This window comes from Guyanagaster necrorhizus (genome assembly GCF_019112545.1).
Source record: "Guyanagaster necrorhizus MCA 3950 unplaced genomic scaffold BT62scaffold_11, whole genome shotgun sequence".
NCBI classification, from domain to species: domain Eukaryota; kingdom Fungi; phylum Basidiomycota; class Agaricomycetes; order Agaricales; family Physalacriaceae; genus Guyanagaster; species Guyanagaster necrorhizus.
The window spans coordinates 1,270,943-1,287,187 of record NW_025064890.1 but is presented as its reverse complement, the minus strand read 5'-3'; the positions used below and the strand labels follow the sequence as shown (position 1 = coordinate 1,287,187).

At 49.3% G+C, this 16,245-nt stretch overlaps 9 protein-coding genes across 9 annotated transcripts; 6 read left to right on the top strand and 3 right to left on the bottom strand.

The window, feature by feature from the left end:
• Positions 1-2,071: 2,071 nt before the first annotated feature.
• Positions 2,072-4,556, top strand: BT62DRAFT_919531 (DEAD-domain-containing protein; the record flags this gene model as incomplete). The annotated part of the gene is made up of 4 exons (XM_043184166.1): positions 2,072-2,129; positions 2,181-2,198; positions 2,253-2,938; positions 2,988-4,556. 4 exons carry the CDS (start codon positions 2,072-2,074, stop codon positions 4,554-4,556), a joined length of 2,331 nt encoding a protein of 776 aa, XP_043040535.1.
• Positions 4,557-4,699: 143 nt separating this feature from the next.
• BT62DRAFT_98915 (kinase-like protein) lies at positions 4,700-6,348 on the top strand. Its single transcript, XM_043190142.1, has 2 exons — positions 4,700-5,415; positions 5,465-6,348. The coding sequence occupies exons 1-2, from the start codon at positions 4,842-4,844 to the stop codon at positions 6,307-6,309; spliced, it is 1,419 nt and encodes a 472-aa protein (XP_043040534.1). The 5' UTR covers positions 4,700-4,841; the 3' UTR covers positions 6,310-6,348.
• Positions 6,349-7,015: 667 nt separating this feature from the next.
• On the top strand, positions 7,016-8,296 carry BT62DRAFT_98869 (tetrapyrrole biosynthesis, uroporphyrinogen III synthase). The gene is made up of 2 exons (XM_043190121.1): positions 7,016-7,534; positions 7,586-8,296. Exons 1-2 carry the CDS (start codon positions 7,258-7,260, stop codon positions 8,101-8,103), a joined length of 795 nt encoding a protein of 264 aa, XP_043040533.1. The 5' UTR covers positions 7,016-7,257; the 3' UTR covers positions 8,104-8,296.
• Positions 8,297-8,435: 139 nt separating this feature from the next.
• Positions 8,436-9,786, top strand: BT62DRAFT_98834 (uncharacterized protein). Its single transcript, XM_043190111.1, has 2 exons — positions 8,436-8,994; positions 9,049-9,786. Exons 1-2 carry the CDS (start codon positions 8,671-8,673, stop codon positions 9,703-9,705), a joined length of 981 nt encoding a protein of 326 aa, XP_043040532.1. The 5' UTR covers positions 8,436-8,670; the 3' UTR covers positions 9,706-9,786.
• A 253-nt stretch (positions 9,787-10,039) lies between these two features.
• On the top strand, positions 10,040-10,368 carry BT62DRAFT_824720 (PAH2 domain-containing protein; the record flags this gene model as incomplete). Its single annotated transcript, XM_043182375.1, has 2 exons — positions 10,040-10,165; positions 10,201-10,368. Coding segments are annotated over 2 exons (294 nt in total), but the record flags the coding sequence as incomplete, so codon positions are not given.
• A 768-nt stretch (positions 10,369-11,136) lies between these two features.
• On the bottom strand, positions 11,137-12,237 carry BT62DRAFT_1005429 (uncharacterized protein; the record flags this gene model as incomplete). The annotated part of the gene is made up of 2 exons (XM_043177149.1): positions 11,137-11,396; positions 11,934-12,237. 2 exons carry the CDS (start codon positions 12,235-12,237, stop codon positions 11,137-11,139), a joined length of 564 nt encoding a protein of 187 aa, XP_043040530.1.
• A 109-nt stretch (positions 12,238-12,346) lies between these two features.
• On the bottom strand, positions 12,347-13,219 carry BT62DRAFT_98726 (uncharacterized protein). Its single transcript, XM_043190056.1, has 2 exons — positions 13,087-13,219; positions 12,347-13,031 (listed from the first exon to the last, which is right to left on the bottom strand). The coding sequence occupies exon 2, from the start codon at positions 12,940-12,942 to the stop codon at positions 12,457-12,459; it is 486 nt and encodes a 161-aa protein (XP_043040529.1). The 5' UTR covers positions 12,943-13,031; positions 13,087-13,219; the 3' UTR covers positions 12,347-12,456.
• BT62DRAFT_98699 (transferase) lies at positions 12,928-14,845 on the bottom strand. The gene is made up of 9 exons (XM_043190037.1): positions 14,726-14,845; positions 14,589-14,679; positions 14,174-14,541; positions 13,997-14,127; positions 13,844-13,951; positions 13,519-13,794; positions 13,288-13,468; positions 13,087-13,234; positions 12,928-13,031 (listed from the first exon to the last, which is right to left on the bottom strand). Exons 1-9 carry the CDS (start codon positions 14,743-14,745, stop codon positions 12,996-12,998), a joined length of 1,359 nt encoding a protein of 452 aa, XP_043040528.1. The 5' UTR covers positions 14,746-14,845; the 3' UTR covers positions 12,928-12,995.
• A 63-nt stretch (positions 14,846-14,908) lies between these two features.
• BT62DRAFT_931598 (uncharacterized protein) lies at positions 14,909-16,091 on the top strand. Its single transcript, XM_043186164.1, has 3 exons — positions 14,909-15,059; positions 15,118-15,520; positions 15,575-16,091. The coding sequence occupies exons 2-3, from the start codon at positions 15,183-15,185 to the stop codon at positions 15,672-15,674; spliced, it is 438 nt and encodes a 145-aa protein (XP_043040527.1). The 5' UTR covers positions 14,909-15,059; positions 15,118-15,182; the 3' UTR covers positions 15,675-16,091.
• The last annotated feature ends 154 nt before the right edge of the window (positions 16,092-16,245 follow it).

Below are 16,245 nucleotides of genomic sequence, written 5' to 3'. Positions count from 1 at the left end.
AGACATTTACTCTTGAGTTCTGATATGATTGGCCACAGACCCTGGTATTGAGAGTGTCTATCACAATTTCAAAGGTCCTCACTATTCAATTAACATATCTGCATACACTATCTCACTTTTGAAAAATCCTAATTACTCTGCCTCCAAAGTCCTGATTTCTTTAGCTTTAGATGTCTTGACCCTCTACCATTGAAAAAGTTCTATATGCTCCTCTCAAATGTTCCAATCCCTGAATATGGAAAATGTCCCCATCTCTTTCAATATCCTATACTCAGGTCTCAAATGTCCTGAACTCTCAGTATAGAAAATGTTCCTATCTCTTTCTGACAATGTTCTGTACTCAGTTCTTAAATGTCTCTATCTCTCAGCTAGAAATGTCCCCATCTCTTTCTGACAATGTTCTGAGCTTGCCAGTGTCCCGGAGTGATCGGGCCTGGACGGAATTAGATGTCGTGCTTCCCGTGTTTGGGCGGCACCGGGCAGTTATAAATGGTTCCAGGTCATGTGATGCTCCTGCTGTCCACAATTCTCGTATGTCATCAATGTCACAGCATCATCTGCTACTCTGTACTATTCTATACCAGCAGGCTAAAGCTCCGAAAGACGGAACTCTAATAGCACTCTAATCGGGGTTAGCACTTACCATAGAGCTGGTCGATTTGCTTCGAAAAGGTGAATCTGTCTTTCTTCTAGCCCCACAAGCGTTTACCGAGCCTGATTTAGGACTGATTTCACAAGGTGCCGTATCATTTAACAGCAGTTGGAAGGCGCGTAAACAAAAGAATCACTGCTGTGTTTGAGAAAACATACGAAAGGTGCCTGGAGCTTATCCGAATGGCTGGAGGCTAATTTTATTCCTGTGGACATGAGTCAACTGGTGAAAACTACATGCACCTAACTGGCACAGGGTTTTCTTTGAACTCCGCTTGTGATTTTGCTCCGGGGGACTCAGGATGCGCAGAGCACTCATCACAGCTTTTTCTAAATTGTTCCTGATATGTCTGTCGTACCCCCAAAGACAGCAGTCATTTACCCAAGAAGATGCTTCTGCATTTGTTCATCAGCCTTTTCCAGAAGATGTACAGTTAGAGACAGAGGCCATGAGAATAAGCACCAGGACCGTCTCGAGGCAAGAATGATCTTCCCGAGTGTGTATTGCGACTCAATAGTATGGAACTCGGTATTCTGTATTCACGTTCAGTAAGCAACAAGACGGCTAAAAAAGCATTTTTGGGTTCTGACCTTTCATTGTAGGGTGGAGCTGAAGCAAAGGTCACTCTCCGAAGGACCTCAAGTTCGTATTCAGCGCTTGGGAGCCTAGCTCGGGTTGCTGATCTCCCACGGGACCTTCGCAGTATGTGTAAACTTCCGATAATGATGCAGTCTGCTATCACTAGCACTGTTGATAATGCATGAGACCTGTAACAGCAACAACCGTCCAATAGTGCTGCCTGAATTTATGTCAAGTCAGCGGCAGCTTGATGTAAAGGGTCCTTTAGAGCACACCATAATGCGAAATGCGCTTATTGGCAACGGCAAAGTTCGCTTGACTGAAATCTACTGCTTGTTTAAAGATCGAAGGTCCCTAGGTCGTCGAGCAGATTTAATCATCCAAACCGATATTCGTCGATCAGGGTATCCGTAGTACGGCTACCAACGAGGTTCGCTGCAACGCAGACTCGGGCCTTCCAGGTGAGGAAACTTGTCGAACTCAGAAGCGAGAACAAACCCGACAACTCTAGTGGATCGACGTAAATCTACATTTTCAATGCAAATAGCGGATGCCATTTTATGTGCTACACATTCACTAGCAGCATCAGTTCACCTGGATATAATGGTGGTCGTCCTCTGCGACCACTGGCAGTGTGATGGATCAACGAAGAAATCTTCGGACCGATCATCCCCGGACTGTCCCAATCCATCCCATCGGATCACGTGCGGGATTATTTTTTTTTTACCACGAGACGACTTTTCGGTATCCTTCCTTCATCCTCCGTTCACGACCCAACCCAACGTCCTCGGTACCTCTGTTGGGCTCGACAGTGACTAACTTTTTGACGAAGCTCTCACTATGGCCCTGCCAGCCGGCCTTCGGTCTTTCCAGGCCTCAAAAATATGTCGGACGAAATGTATGTCCAGACGTTCGCTCCTTTCATTTTCGCAACACAATGGGATTCTAGGGTTGCTACAAAAGAACGGTATGTTGTGGACTTTTGTCTTATGCACAGATCCTTATGCTGCTTCAGTTTCAGTTCGTTCAGCGTCGACGGCGGTCGCATACGAAGATAAGGAATCGTTAGATCCAGGAACCGCCGTGAAGCCCACGTCCCCACCTGCGGCAGAGAAGACCGGGAAGCCTTTTGCTAGCCTCACGGGTGCTCTTCTTCCCGACACTCTGAAAGCCATTATGGTCAAACCCTTCAAACTCACCAGCATGACCCCCATCCAAGAGGAAGTCCTGTCGCTCCTCCCAGACCTCGCTAAGCCCTACAACCCCGAATCTACCTCTAGCCGCGATCTCCTCATTCGTGCACGGACTGGTACGGGCAAGACGCTGGCCTTTCTGGTTCCTGTCATCGAAGCTCGCGTTAGGGCTGTTGAAAATGCCGGTCAAAAGAGGGTCTTGGACGATGGACTGCTCTCCAAGCCCCATCTTGCCGGACAAGCGTCGAAGAATTGGGCACGGGCAAATGTTGGGGCAGTTATTATCAGCCCTACTCGGGAATTGGCTACGCAGATTGCCAACGAGGCTTTGAGACTTTCGTACCACCACGAGGGATTCGAGGTTCGGCTTCTGGTGGGCGGCATGAGCAAGCGCGTTCAATTGCGTGATTGGGCTAAAGGACGACCGGATATTGTTGTAGCGACCCCTGGTCGTATACGGGATATCGTTAACTCTGAACCGGATATTGCAAACGCTTTGAAGACAACTCGTACTGTGAGTTTGTTTTATCTTCACATTCACGATATTGATGATGAGTATTCAGTTGGTGCTTGATGAAGTTGATACGCTCCTCGATATTGGTTTCCGTGATGATATTAGCGCAATCATTAGGGATCTGTCTCCCACACCCGAACGTCAAACGCTATTGTGCTCCGCTACCCTCACTCCGGCCATTCGACAGGTTGCTCGTGAGGCATTGGCTAAGGATTACAAGTACATCAATTGTGTCGACGACTCGACACCCACCCATCTCAACATCCCCCAGTTTGCGACCACGGTCCCGAGTCCTGCGGACCAGCTCCCCCATATCGTCAAGCTTATCATCCATGACCAGCTGAAGCACCCTGGGAAATCCAAAATCGTCTTGTTCTTGCCTACCACCAAGCTCACCATGCTGTTCTCGTCGATGTTGAGAACGATAGCCAAGTCTGTTTTTCCCGCCGGCAAGGACACATGGGTTGGCGAGATCCATTCCAAATTCACCCAGGAAATGCGAACGAAGATGTCCAACATGTTCAGGAAGACCACTGACAAACCAACTATCCTCGTGACATCGGATGTTTCTGCTCGCGGTGTTGATTATCCTGGAGTAACGCGTGTCATCCAGGTGGGAATACCTCACAGTATGGAGCAGTATGTGCACCGTGTTGGTCGAACGGGACGTGCCGGGATGGAGGGACGAGGCGACTTGGTCCTGCTTCCTTGGGAGATCGGCTTCTTGACATGGCATCTCACAGAGATACCGCTCAAGTCTTTATCAACCAGTGAACTGGATTCGCAGCTCACGGAGCTGACGCAGACGTACGATACCAACCCTATCGCGCACTTTGCCGGCAACAGGCAAGGAGCCGCGACATACAGACACCCTATGGCGCCTGTCTTGGACGAGATTGAAAGTGCAGTAAACCACTTGCGGTATGATCGCTTGGACCCTCAGGCCGTGAAGGAGGCGTTCATGTCCATGCTTGGTTATTACTTCCCCAAGTACTCTGAACTCCGTGTGGGTAAGAGCGTTGTGTTTGAGGGTTTGAAAGAGTGGACTACTGCTGGATGTGGACTGGAGGAGGCCCCCATGGTATCGCAGGCATTCCTCGCTGAGATGGGTGTCCACGATAATAGGACCAAGTATTTCGGCAAGGGACAGTCGGCCAACAGAATATCACGCGCTCGAGCGACACCATGGTCTGGACGTGGGCACCAGAGGACGAGAGACATTGCTTGGGACCAGGTAGACATGGGTGATGACTTGTCGCCAGAAGAGCGCAGTTTGGATATTAGCGAGTTCAAGGGAACGAGCTATGGCGAAAAGTACCTGAGGGCTTCATTGAGGCAGAAAAAGGAAGCAGAGCGGGATGGTACAGGCGAAGGAATATTTTCGGGCGGTGGCCGGAAACCACAGGGTGAATTTAGAGATCGTGATCGTTCGTACCAAAGGAGTCCTCCAGGTGGGCGCGGTGGAGGCTCTTACGAACGAAGCAGTCGAGGTGGAGAACGGGGTTCATATTCAGGTGGTGGTTCGTACGGAAGGAGTGACCGCAGTGGAGACCGGAGCTCTTTTTCGGGTGGTGACAGGGGTGGAAGAAACGGTTCGAGGAGGTCTAGCTGGGCGTGAAGGAGTGTATCTATGTTTACGGTCTTGTGTTAATTACATACATGGAGGGTACTCTCGTATGTTGTATGATAGTTTCATCTAGAATTGACTAACGCCATTCCAAGGGCTTTGAGCTACTGAGTAATACATGACGTATTAGGACTAGTTGTAGGATTCTTTTATTTTTCTCCGATTGTCCTAAATTTTCTTCGCGTATGGGTCGATTCATTTAACGACTTGACTTCCTACTTTCATCTTCGTTCGACTTTGACAGTCTCTCTTCGCACATCCTACCCTTTTTTCAACATGTCTATCGCGCTGGACTCTTTCAAAGACTTTACCGGCACCATCCTCGACCACGGTCGTTTTCGTCTCCTCAACTGCCTCGGCGCCGGCGCCTTTGGAAAGGTCTATCGAACTCTGGACACAACATCGCCTAATAGCAAACCCGCCTTCTATGCTGTCAAATGCCTTCGCACCTTGGACGACCGCACTCGCGAGCACCGGTTCCAGATCCGTGAACTCGTCAACCATAGCTGCGTCTCTAAACATCCCAACATTGTTACATTCCATCAAGTCATCTTCCAGGACAACTTTCACTATGTCGTGCTGGATCTCTGCGAAGGCGGCGATCTCTTTGACAGGATTATCCGGAAATTCTTCTACCGGCGAGACGACAGGGTACGAAATATCTTTCTCCAGCTCATCGACGCCATCGCGTTCTGTCACGAACAGAGCGTGTACCATCGTGATATCAAGCCAGAAAATATTCTTTGTTCAACGTATTGTTCACGGATTTACCTCACCGACTTTGGTCTGTCGACGCAGAACGAGACCTCGACTTTCCATGAATGCGGAAGCAAGGAGTACATGAGTCCTGGTGCGTCTTTTTGTTCATATATGCGCTCCTCCTTACTGACATTTACCAGAATGTATAGGGAAAGAGTTTGGTTACACGCCCAACAGACGATACTCTACTCGGAGAAATGATATCTGGTCTCTCGGTGTCGTACTCACAACGATGGTCGCTGGGTGCCCTCCTTGGAAGATGGCGGTGACAACCGATTCTTCCTTCAGGTTATATGTTCAGGATGGAGATCACCTAAGACGCTCCTTGCCAGGTATATCTGCAGGCGCCTGTACCATCCTCAAGAAGATCTTCTGTCCGGAGCGTCGTCGTATTTGCTTGGCTGATCTTCAACGTGAAATTACCGAACTCGAGACATTCTTCTCTGATGAACCTCCTTCCGATTCCTTGTCTCGTAATTCTCCTGTTCTCCAATGCTCCATCTCATCGCTAAGCTCCACCCCTTCGAGCGAGATTGGTGCGTTGCGTATCGACGACTCTCTTGCGCCCGATCTTGGGGCAATCCATCTTGTCGGTGCCGACGGGCTTGTTAGCACTCCAGTCGTCGTGTACTCTCAATTGACAGGCGATGAGCGTTGCATAATGTCCGCATCGCCATCATTGCGGGCTACCTGTCCTGTGATGTCCCCCAGCTCATTTGCTTTGTCGGTGCACAGTGGTGGATCTATAGCGCCAGAGACTCACCCAGTTCATGTCGATGTCAGTAAGGTGCCAGACATGAAAGAAGGCGAAGGTATTGGCGAGGTGGACATAGCTTTGGTGGTCAAAGATGACGAGAATGATACTCAGCCCGCTGATTTGGCTGACGGCACTGGTTCGCGGAAGAAACGTGTGTTCTTCCAGCGGTTTGTTCAGAAACTGGCTGCGTCTAGGAATAGGTTGTCGATGATTCTTCATTCGGCTTAAGTTATAGGCAACATCCTATGCCACACGTCGAAATCATGCATTAATTTTATTCAATATCTGTTTCTTTTTTGAGTTTCATACTACAGAGACTGGAAAGGTCGGACATATTTTCTTTTCAATGTCTTTGGCGTCATTACCGCATCATCAACTTGCCTCCTCCTCCATCTTCACTAAGCACTGATGGCAAGGCCCATCAGAAACTGGCGAAAATGGGGGGATATGCCTTGAGCGCCGGCCGGATGTGGATATCGGACAATAGATAAGATTCTGAGTGAAGAGAACAATGTCAGATGCTGCTAGTCGATAGTGGATGTATGGAGTGTCATGAGGTTTTTTTTTCGAGTGGGTGGGAGAACGCTCCTTTCCTCTCCTTGGTCCATGATTCTACTTCGAAAGCATCGACGTCGGTGGATCAGTGGCGAGAGCTGCGCTTTCATGGTAGGGTGCTCCGTCAACCCGAATGATAATGGTCATTGATTTGTATCTGGTGAGACTTCAGGGACTTCCAGGACTTCACCATGGCATGCAGTAAATGTGAAGCACAGTAGAACCATGGATATCATGGACAGTGGGCGTACACAACAACCCCACCATATCTTTTCGCGCAGGAGTCGTCGTCGACTCTATGAATTCTCCACCGCAGAGCATCGAGACCTCAGATAGAAGCAGCTGTCAGTCTTCAATATATACGGCTGGATCGTCGTCATCAGCGAATGCGGACGTTGGAGAGCTCGTCCACTGACGTTTAGCATCTCGTTCTTCGTCAGAGGAATTAGGCTACTGCCGCATGGAGCGCAGACTCTTGCCGCCGTGGATACCAGCATAGCCAGCCAGTAGAAGGCAGTCCTGATCTTCAGAGGCGGAATCGTAACCGTGCTGAGTATGGGGCAATCAATATACAGCGAGAGCAGACGGTAGACGTCACGATGATTCCTGGTCAAGGTCACAATGTTACCGTTTTCGCCGCTGACCATGATGACGTCCAAGGCCAACGTTCTCCTCCTTCGCGAACCTATGCCGTCCTCCGACAGTGGACAGGACCGGTATGAAGCCATCTTGACTGCAGCAAACTACATGCCTTTCTCGATTCCAGTACTCGAGACCGTGCTCACGAATATCAATGAACTCGCATCAGTAACGGCGCAGGGCAATTTCGATGGAGTTGTCATGACCAGCGCACGTTCATGCGAGGCCTGGTACAAGGCGAATGGTGCAGCCAAGAACGGTACATGTCGCATTCACTTGCCTCAAAATCCTGACTCAATTTCAGCGACAGAATGCCCGTTCTACGTTGTTGGGAAGGCTACAGCCTCGACACTGCGTTGTACTATTCCCAACGCCGATATCCGTGGAGAATGCTCAGGGACAGCAGAGCAACTCGCCAATTTCATTCTTGCAGAACGGCCTCGTCCAACGAAATTACTGTGTCTCACTGGCGACAAGAATCGTGACACGTTGTCTAGCATCCTTGGCGCCGCAGGAGTGTCTCTGCATTCTCTCAAGGTGTACGAGACCCAAGGCAGCTCGACATTCTCTCAATGTTTGAAGGAGATCGTACCGGAGAGACCGGCGACGCCGTGGTGGATCGTGTTCTTTGCACCGTCCGCGGCCGAATTCGTTTTACCGTTTGTGAAGGAAGGATTTGACCTGGATTTAGTGAAGATTGCTGTGATTGGGCCAACCACTGGGACATTCTTGCGCGAGACGGTGAAGCTTCGTGTGGACGCTGTCCCTACTAAACCGTCGCCAGAGGAGCTGGTGAGAGTGATTGTGAGCGTAGATGCGGCCTGTTGATGGACTGAATCATGGTATATTGCATGCTTCAGTATGAAAGCATGCGAAGCTACACGACAGGTGGGCGTCAATTCATCAGAGAGGTGACACGCTCATACATTGTATAGAAATAATTCGTCATATTTTTTCTGCTGTTGCGTGCGGACGATGAGTGACCTTGATGTGCAATCTTTTGGGCTCATTTTTTTACTCACTTCCGTCACATTCACACCATGTATGTACCATTCGCCTGATTTTTCGCCATGTTCACCCATCTGTTTGCAGAGGTCGTCATTTGCGGAGAAACCGGTGGTCCGAAATTTGTTTCGCTGGTAGTCGTCCTTCTCTTAGACATGTTTGTGAGCCTTGTGTTGCTATGAGAGACAGATCGACTGGACAGTCTTGTATCACTTCATCTCATACCTCATTACTGCACCACACCGGTTGTCTGCTGGGCTAGGATTCACTGCCCTTCGAACTGCCCTTCGAACTGGTGTCCAGCAGTCTGGTTGTCGACGATACTTTCGTGGAACCAAAAATGGCTTCTTTCGACTCGAGGGGCCATATTCGAAGAACCGGTGGTCTTGGATGCTTGTTTCTTGGCAGGCCATGTCTAAGACGTGGATAAAACACATGCCTCATGAACGATATAAAATGAGTGCTCTTTCCAGTCTGGTTCCCCACAGTCAGAACACTTTGAATCCCAACAACAGTCACCATCTCACCAAACAACTCCTATTACCTATCATCATATCCACTGATATGATATTCATGGATGGAACGTACTGTCTTCTTTGTGAAAAGTATTTCTTCGATAAACAGGAAGAGGCCGAGCTCATTATGAAGTCCAATGCTCATTTCAAGTGTGGGGGATGTCGTGGTCGATTTTTGAATTGCCGAATTCTTCGTCGTGTAGGTAGTCGGTGTTGTCCCTTCATTGGCAAAACTGATGCGTTTCTTGTATAGCCCTGCGCCGTTGTGCTTAATCATCACTACTGTGTGCAGTGCAACAAGCACTGCGGTACAGCGGAAGGCTTTCGTGTGCACATGGAGCAATTTCATAGATTTGACGACGATGACAATGACGACGATCCCTGGGAAGGAGTGGACACCGATGACAGTAATGACGAGTCCTGGGAAAGAGTGGAACACAATGACAGTGCCGATGACTCCTGGGAAGAAGTGGGTGACTATGATGACCTTGATGGTGGTCGGGTGGATGAGAGGGCTGAAGATGAGGTGTCTGAACCAGGAAATGAGCCCCTCGATACATCATGGGAAGACACCGAGGACGACTTTTTCGGACCAGAGCGCCTCAGGCTGCCGCTGCCAACTCTGAGTTGGTTCTTCATCCCCTCATCCTTGGGCCTGACTCGACCCATTCAGAATGATGGGGCAGCCGACGATGCAGAGGGGAGCGATGAAGAAGACCTTGAAGAGAGGTCTCACTCCTCGTGGTTGATGGACCAGCAAGAGCACACGGTGCGCGGTGCAGCTCCGTGTCGACATGTGTATTCTGTAATCTGCATTCGCGCTGCGCTGAAATTTACAGAGGCGTGTCCCGTCTACGAGGGACGAGTCACCAAGGTCCAGCTCCGGAAGATGTATATCTGCCCGGCGTGACGAAAACAGAATGGGTCGGTGGTGTCGCACGAGGTCATCGAGCTGATCTACCAATATCCATCATCGCCCATGCTGTCATCTATGTACCTCATAGCTCCTATGATACTTCCATTGTGTATGAACGCCTTTTGACATTGATATTGTGCATATGAACAATTTTTATGCCTTTTCAAATGGACTCAATCTTTGTTTTCTTTGTTCTTGCCATCCATCAATATGATTTATTCAAACTTCGAATGAGATGTTTCCTTGGTGTCTGTCGGTTCACTATGACAAGTTCTGGGCCGCTTCTGCAGCCAGTGGAATTGCTAGCAAATGGTGAATGTATTGACCCCGTCCGCTTAACGTGACAGATGCCCTCAGCTACCTTGATGCTGTCAAGGTACAGTTTCAGGACCAGCCTGATGTCTATAACCAATTTTTGGACATTATGAAGGAATTTAAGAGCTATGCATTCTCTGTGGTTTCTTTTCGCCTTTCTCTTCTTGCAGGAAGGGCAGGATCGACACACCAGGTGCCATAGAGCGTGTATCACATCTGTTCTTCGGTCACCCTCAGCTCATTATCGGATTCAACACGTTTTTGCCAGCGGGGTATCGTATCGAATGCACCTCGGACGGTCCGACACACAACCGAATCACCGTCATCAATAGCGACGGAACGATTATCCTTTATCAACAACCCCCCATTCTACCTCCAGGTGAGTGTCACTTATATTCGGGTGACGCACATACGTCGCACGATCAGGATGTTATTCAGCATTCTAGGAGGCCTCTTGTACCGTCATTCCCTACGGGGTTTTGTTCTGCAACGTTGTCAGCAGTGCTTATGCCTCCCGCAGGACGAAATCCCGAGGGTCGAACCCCCGATCCCAAAGCTCTTGGCCTCGAACTCGACAAACAGATAATGGGCCCCGCTTTTGATTACCGTGCAAAAGATCAAGCAACGATGTGACCCGGACACGTACCAGCAGTTCCTTGACATTTTGTCACGCTATCACAGGAAGCATGATAATATCGACGAGGTATTTTATTTTTGTTTTACCGCTATCGATTTCTGTAATCGACAGGGAGACAGGTATCCAAACAAATAGCCAGACTGTTCAAAGACGATCCCGATTTGAGGGCCGACTTTCATAGGGTGGGGCGTCTTGGAAAATTGTCCAAGGTTTTATAGAAGTGGCGTACAGAAAACAGATTTCAAACTGACTGTAATACAAGAGAGCGAAATGCAAGGGCATTATAGAACGACATTCCGCAGCTATTCATGGAGACGCGAACGGTGGGGTGCTGCATCGGAATGTCAAAAGCTGACATTTCTGAGGCGATTTCTTTATGACTGGCATTGTCGAACGCAGCGGCGGGATCGGAAGCGAGTTTGTGATTCAAAGTCTATAGGGATTGATAATGATCGATACGGCGAGCGACAGCATTAGAACTGTCTGAGGAGGTGTGACAGACGGCGATATTCGACCATACGGAGAGAGTAGACAGACAGATGTTGCGCCAATGAAAACATACAGACGTCGATATGGTTGTAGGACGCGTCATTGAGAGGACACGCGAAACGGAGGGAGAGAACACGTCTCTTCAAAGATGATGCATAGAATCTCCTCGGGGGAGAAGACGAATGGGGGGCCAGAAGAGATTTGTGGAAGAGAGAACATTGGATAATGCGATGCTCAGTCGCAACTAGAGCGCACAAACCGCGCTTGAGCCGTGAGATCTCGAAATCATACCGCGGGAGATGTGATTACAGTTGTAAGCGATCAGGGGTCATCACTGAACAAATGGACAGCTCCCCATTCCGCAGTTCACGTAGAAGAGAATATTTGAATTTTTCAGCGTCTTGGATCACAGGAAGAGTCCAAATATACTACTCTTGTCATCGAGTTCAGTGAGGGCCTGAGCCATTACAACCTAGTGTCAAGAAAGGAGAACTGGGGCAGATTATTAACAAAATCCTTACTGCAACTTCTCCTGTAGAAAACCTGCATGATGCCGAGGCGAACTCGCAGACTCGTCAATGTATTATCTACGCCCGGCATTCCCCGATGGACCGCGCCGTGTAATACTACCTACCTACCTACCTATTTCAATGATCACCAAATGTACAAGTTCCACGGACACCTGACATAGGTAGGTAGGTAGCAGTATTACATGGCACGGGCCATCGGAAGGGCACCGATTCGACATCATGTACTTAAGTATCTACTGACACCTCCACACGCTCAACGTTGAGAACGTAGGATCCAGTCGAAGGCCTCAAAGAGCTATTATCCGGAGTCCTTCGGTGCGTTGAAAGCATAGCGCGGCGATAACGCCGACGAGACAAGTTCGTACAAACCATGTCGACAATATTTGTGTACGGTTTCGCTGACACTGCGTCAGGGGTTGGTGGCGGGAAGATCGCCACAGGGAAGGAAACTGGGGACAATAAAACCCACAGAAAGGGCGTAACCGCGAGGTAATCCATCCCTCTCGAAGTAGAAGCAGGTATCGGCGCATAGCGCATGCAAAACTGGAAGACCATGAAAGCGAAGGTCCCACATAGCAATCAGGCAACAGATTAGCCTGCCATGAATATTATTGAAAAATTCACTGGGAGCCAGCGTAACAGCCAGACAGAGATGCGGGTAGTGAGGCAGAGCACCTGAGATCTTCACCCACCAGCCGAACACTGCTTTGTCAAGTTCATAATTTCCATCGCGAATCCACGATAGAGCTCCACACGACGAGAAACTGTGCACCCTCACACCGCTTGGAGCTTCGACATGGGGGTGATCAGTGGGATGAGACAGATTGTCGAGTCAACCAGGATATCATACATTGCATCGTCTCCGGCTCTAATGATCTCTACTGAAGAATATTTCGTCTTTTCAGTCACCGACGATACCAGATCCCATGTAGATCCTTCGATTTGGCTGCTGATACCCCTTCGGGCACATAGATCGTTCCGTGACTGGACGGCTGGTATACAGCAGAGCACTTGTGTGAGATCTTCAGGGTCCACTGAGGGCCGGGGATCTGGTCTAGGAAAGCAAAGAATGGATTGGGTGGGAGAGGATGAGGCGTCGGCTCGATGGGGTTTCCACGATGATTCATTCCTACACACGACGAAGACCGTCGAGATAGAGAACCCGTTCCGGAGCTGAGTTACGCCAGAGATTCGGAGCCATTGCCCGAAGTCAAGCGGACGTTCATGATGAAGCGAATCGGTCGGGCAGTACGGCTCCATATGATGGGCAACGATAAACGTCGATAGCGAAGGAGCCGCCAAATAGTTACTGATTAGCGAATGTTATTCCCCTGTTCTTGCTCGACGCACTAAACAGAGAAAACTAAGCCGAACCCTCATTAGATCACAAAGAAAAACACCAACCTGAACAAACCGATCATGATCCCAATGATTAACAACGAAATCCATATCGTCTCTCGGGATCCACCACTCCAAAAACAAGAAAAACAGACAGTCCACAACAAGGATGATCAAGTAGATCGGTCCTGCAAAGGGACCTAGTCCCATTGTTCTGTCCAACGAAGTAAGCAAAACAAAAAGAACGAGGCGACTGAACGAACAAACCTCTTCATCCTCTCACAGAGTTCCATCTGTCTTGACTTGACAACGGTATCATACACCACCTCGGTGCGCTCCGCGACCTGCGCCCAATCGTAGAATGTCTTGATCTTCTCGTGTGCACGGAGAGGATCATGTCTCCCTGAGGAGATGATGTCGATAGCCTCTGATATAGCACGGAAGACATCTGCAGGAAACTGCATAAGAGATGGTGACTAACGGCAGGAAGGGACGCACCATCCTCTTCAGGCTCTGCAAAGCTGATCATGTCGTCTGGGAGAATCTCCGGCACCCCGCCCACACGCGTAGACACCACATATAGCCCTGCACACGCTGCTTCGAGGATGGCAATGCCAAAAGATTCTGTGAGGGAAGTATTGAGGAATATAGCGCCTTGCGTGAGGACTGAGCGGACATCATTGGGTCTAATGGAACCCAGGAGCTTGATGCGGTCTTGAAGGTTGAGTTCTTCGCGCATTTGGAGGAGGTCGATAAGCTTGGGGCCATCGCCGCCTGGGAAGGAGTTGAACAAGGAGAAAGCGATGGGGGGTGAGATACGCACCGACGACGAAGCGTACGTTGGGGAAGGCATTGCAGATACGGGGGGCGGTGGCAATGAGGAGGTCGATGCCTTTGCGGTATGCAAGTCGGGAGACGACGACGATGGTTACTGAGAAGATGTTAGTGGGTCGGAGGCCATTAACCTAGTCTTTACCAGTATCGCTGGATTTCGGAGGGTCCGGCCGAAAATGCTCCGGCACCAGTGCATTTGGGATAACGTACACGTTCTCCCGGACTCTGCCTGACTCGTCAACGAGTTCTCCTCGAAGGACGGTGTTCTCCCTCCTGCAAGAAGTCAGTACAACAGAGATATACAACGAATAATCCTCACCCAGTATGAGAGACACAAATGACCGCATCGGCATTCCTCAGCGTCCCCGCTAGGAGCTTGTTCGTTAGGATGCTCGCAGCGTCTTCGAATCCAAACAGACTATGGTCAGTGAACACTGTTCTGATACCAAGTAGATGGGAATGCAGGATTCCTTCGTGGCCAAGGGAGGATAGACTGGCATGGGCATGGATGAGGTGAATGTGCTCCCGAATGAGAATCGTCCGGAGGTAAGGCAGAAAGGTGAAAAAGTTGGGCAACGTCGCAGAAGAAGCAATGGGTACAAAAGGGAGGTAGTATACTTTGAGCGAAGGAAAGAGCCAGCGAATGCCAACGCGATCGGGTGCATGGCTGTGTGTTATAACGATGACCTAGGATTATCAGGGATTGCAAAACTTAAGGTATTCATATGACACACCTTATGGCCACGCTTTATCAGATTGGCGCTCAACATGTAGACGTGATTCTCTACCCCACCAACATTTGGATGAAAGAAATCCGTTATCATTCTGTTTTTCATCAGCAGCCAGCCTTGCTTGGAGTAGAATTACTAACGCTATTGATATGGGCTCCATGGCGAAAAGAATGTCCCTGTTGACATTATTTCAAGTTGCGGGATGGAATCCCGTCTTGATAACGGCCGTCGTCATGGTTGTGGTCAGAGATGAAACTGAGACACGCCCACGTGGCTGATATTTTTAAATTTGCATAACGAATGTCTGAATTGTTGGCCTTCAAGTTTACGTACCAACTCAATCCCACTTCCTAGTCCTTTTATACACTGCATCGCCTTCGATGTCCTGGCGTCAACCAGCAACCAAGTAGCTATTTAATCGGATGTAGCTAGTCAGCAGCCCCCCAATTGTTCCGTATCAGCGTGCTGATCTCGGTATGTGTTAATAGTAAAGTTCTGTCTATGTGTATACGGCTCAAACATCACTTTCCAGTCTAAGAATTGACGGCTAGTCCGCAGATTGCTTATATACCAGCCACCTGCAGCTAAGACGACATCATGAGAGCCCCGTACTGCCTAACCTTGGCTACAGTCCTTGCCTCTCCTACATTCGCGGCTCCCATGAGATACGAGGTATCCCAACAATCTCCATACTTGACACGCTTCAGAGAGGCAGATACTGGAGGAGGGATAGCACTGTACATGAAAAGGATATCCGGTTCCCTCCGGGGAGCCCGTGTTCCTTCCTACTTGAGCCCTTCCGAGAGGCCTGACGAAGATGTATTCCATGCCCGGGCTCTCGAAGATACAGTGTTCATTTCTGTTCGTCCGACGCACGTTGGAACGCAGAAATTCATAGTCGGTAACCAGATATTAGGTATCGCAGAGGGTCCTCGGTGCGGTTTAAATCTGCTTTCCTCTTAACTTACATGTTGTTGATTTCATAGCAGAACTCTGACACCTTTGCTCATTGCATCCTTGCATGATCAGTCCCGACCCTCGTTTGGGCGAGAACAGGGATTGGAAGAGTTGCCGCCTCCTTTCTATTGAGGAGGGCGCAAGAGCCATATAATCATGTGATCCGCTTAGCCATGTCGACCCCAACTACGTCGTGAAGCGTCGACCGTTATGACAGACAGATGGTGTGGAAAAGAAGGAAAGATGCGGTGAAATAAAAAAAGGACCCCTTTTATAAGCACGGACACGGGCGGGCGGCTGTCGCTATCAATGTTGCTTGACACTCCATGATCCCGCGGCGTTGTGCAAGATCTCCCATCTTCAGATTACCTTGTGGTTGTTCTTTTTCCTCATTAACGTACGATGACAAAATCTTTTACATGATAATATGGATATAGGACTCAGACCCACAAACCTCCTTACAGTGCATTCCAACGTAGTTGCAATAGCACGCGTTCGTCATAGGCAGAGATGATGTTCGGGCTCAGAACACCTAAAGTAGTAGAGGAATCGTATCTGTCGAGTGCCCACTGATATTTGTCGGCATCATGGACAGTCGCAATGACATGAATCACCCTCGAGTCCTCTCTTTGTTGCCAGCCCCCTTCAACTTTCTCATGCTCGACTATGGTTGATTCAATATCAGAGGTAAGCGTACGCCAAT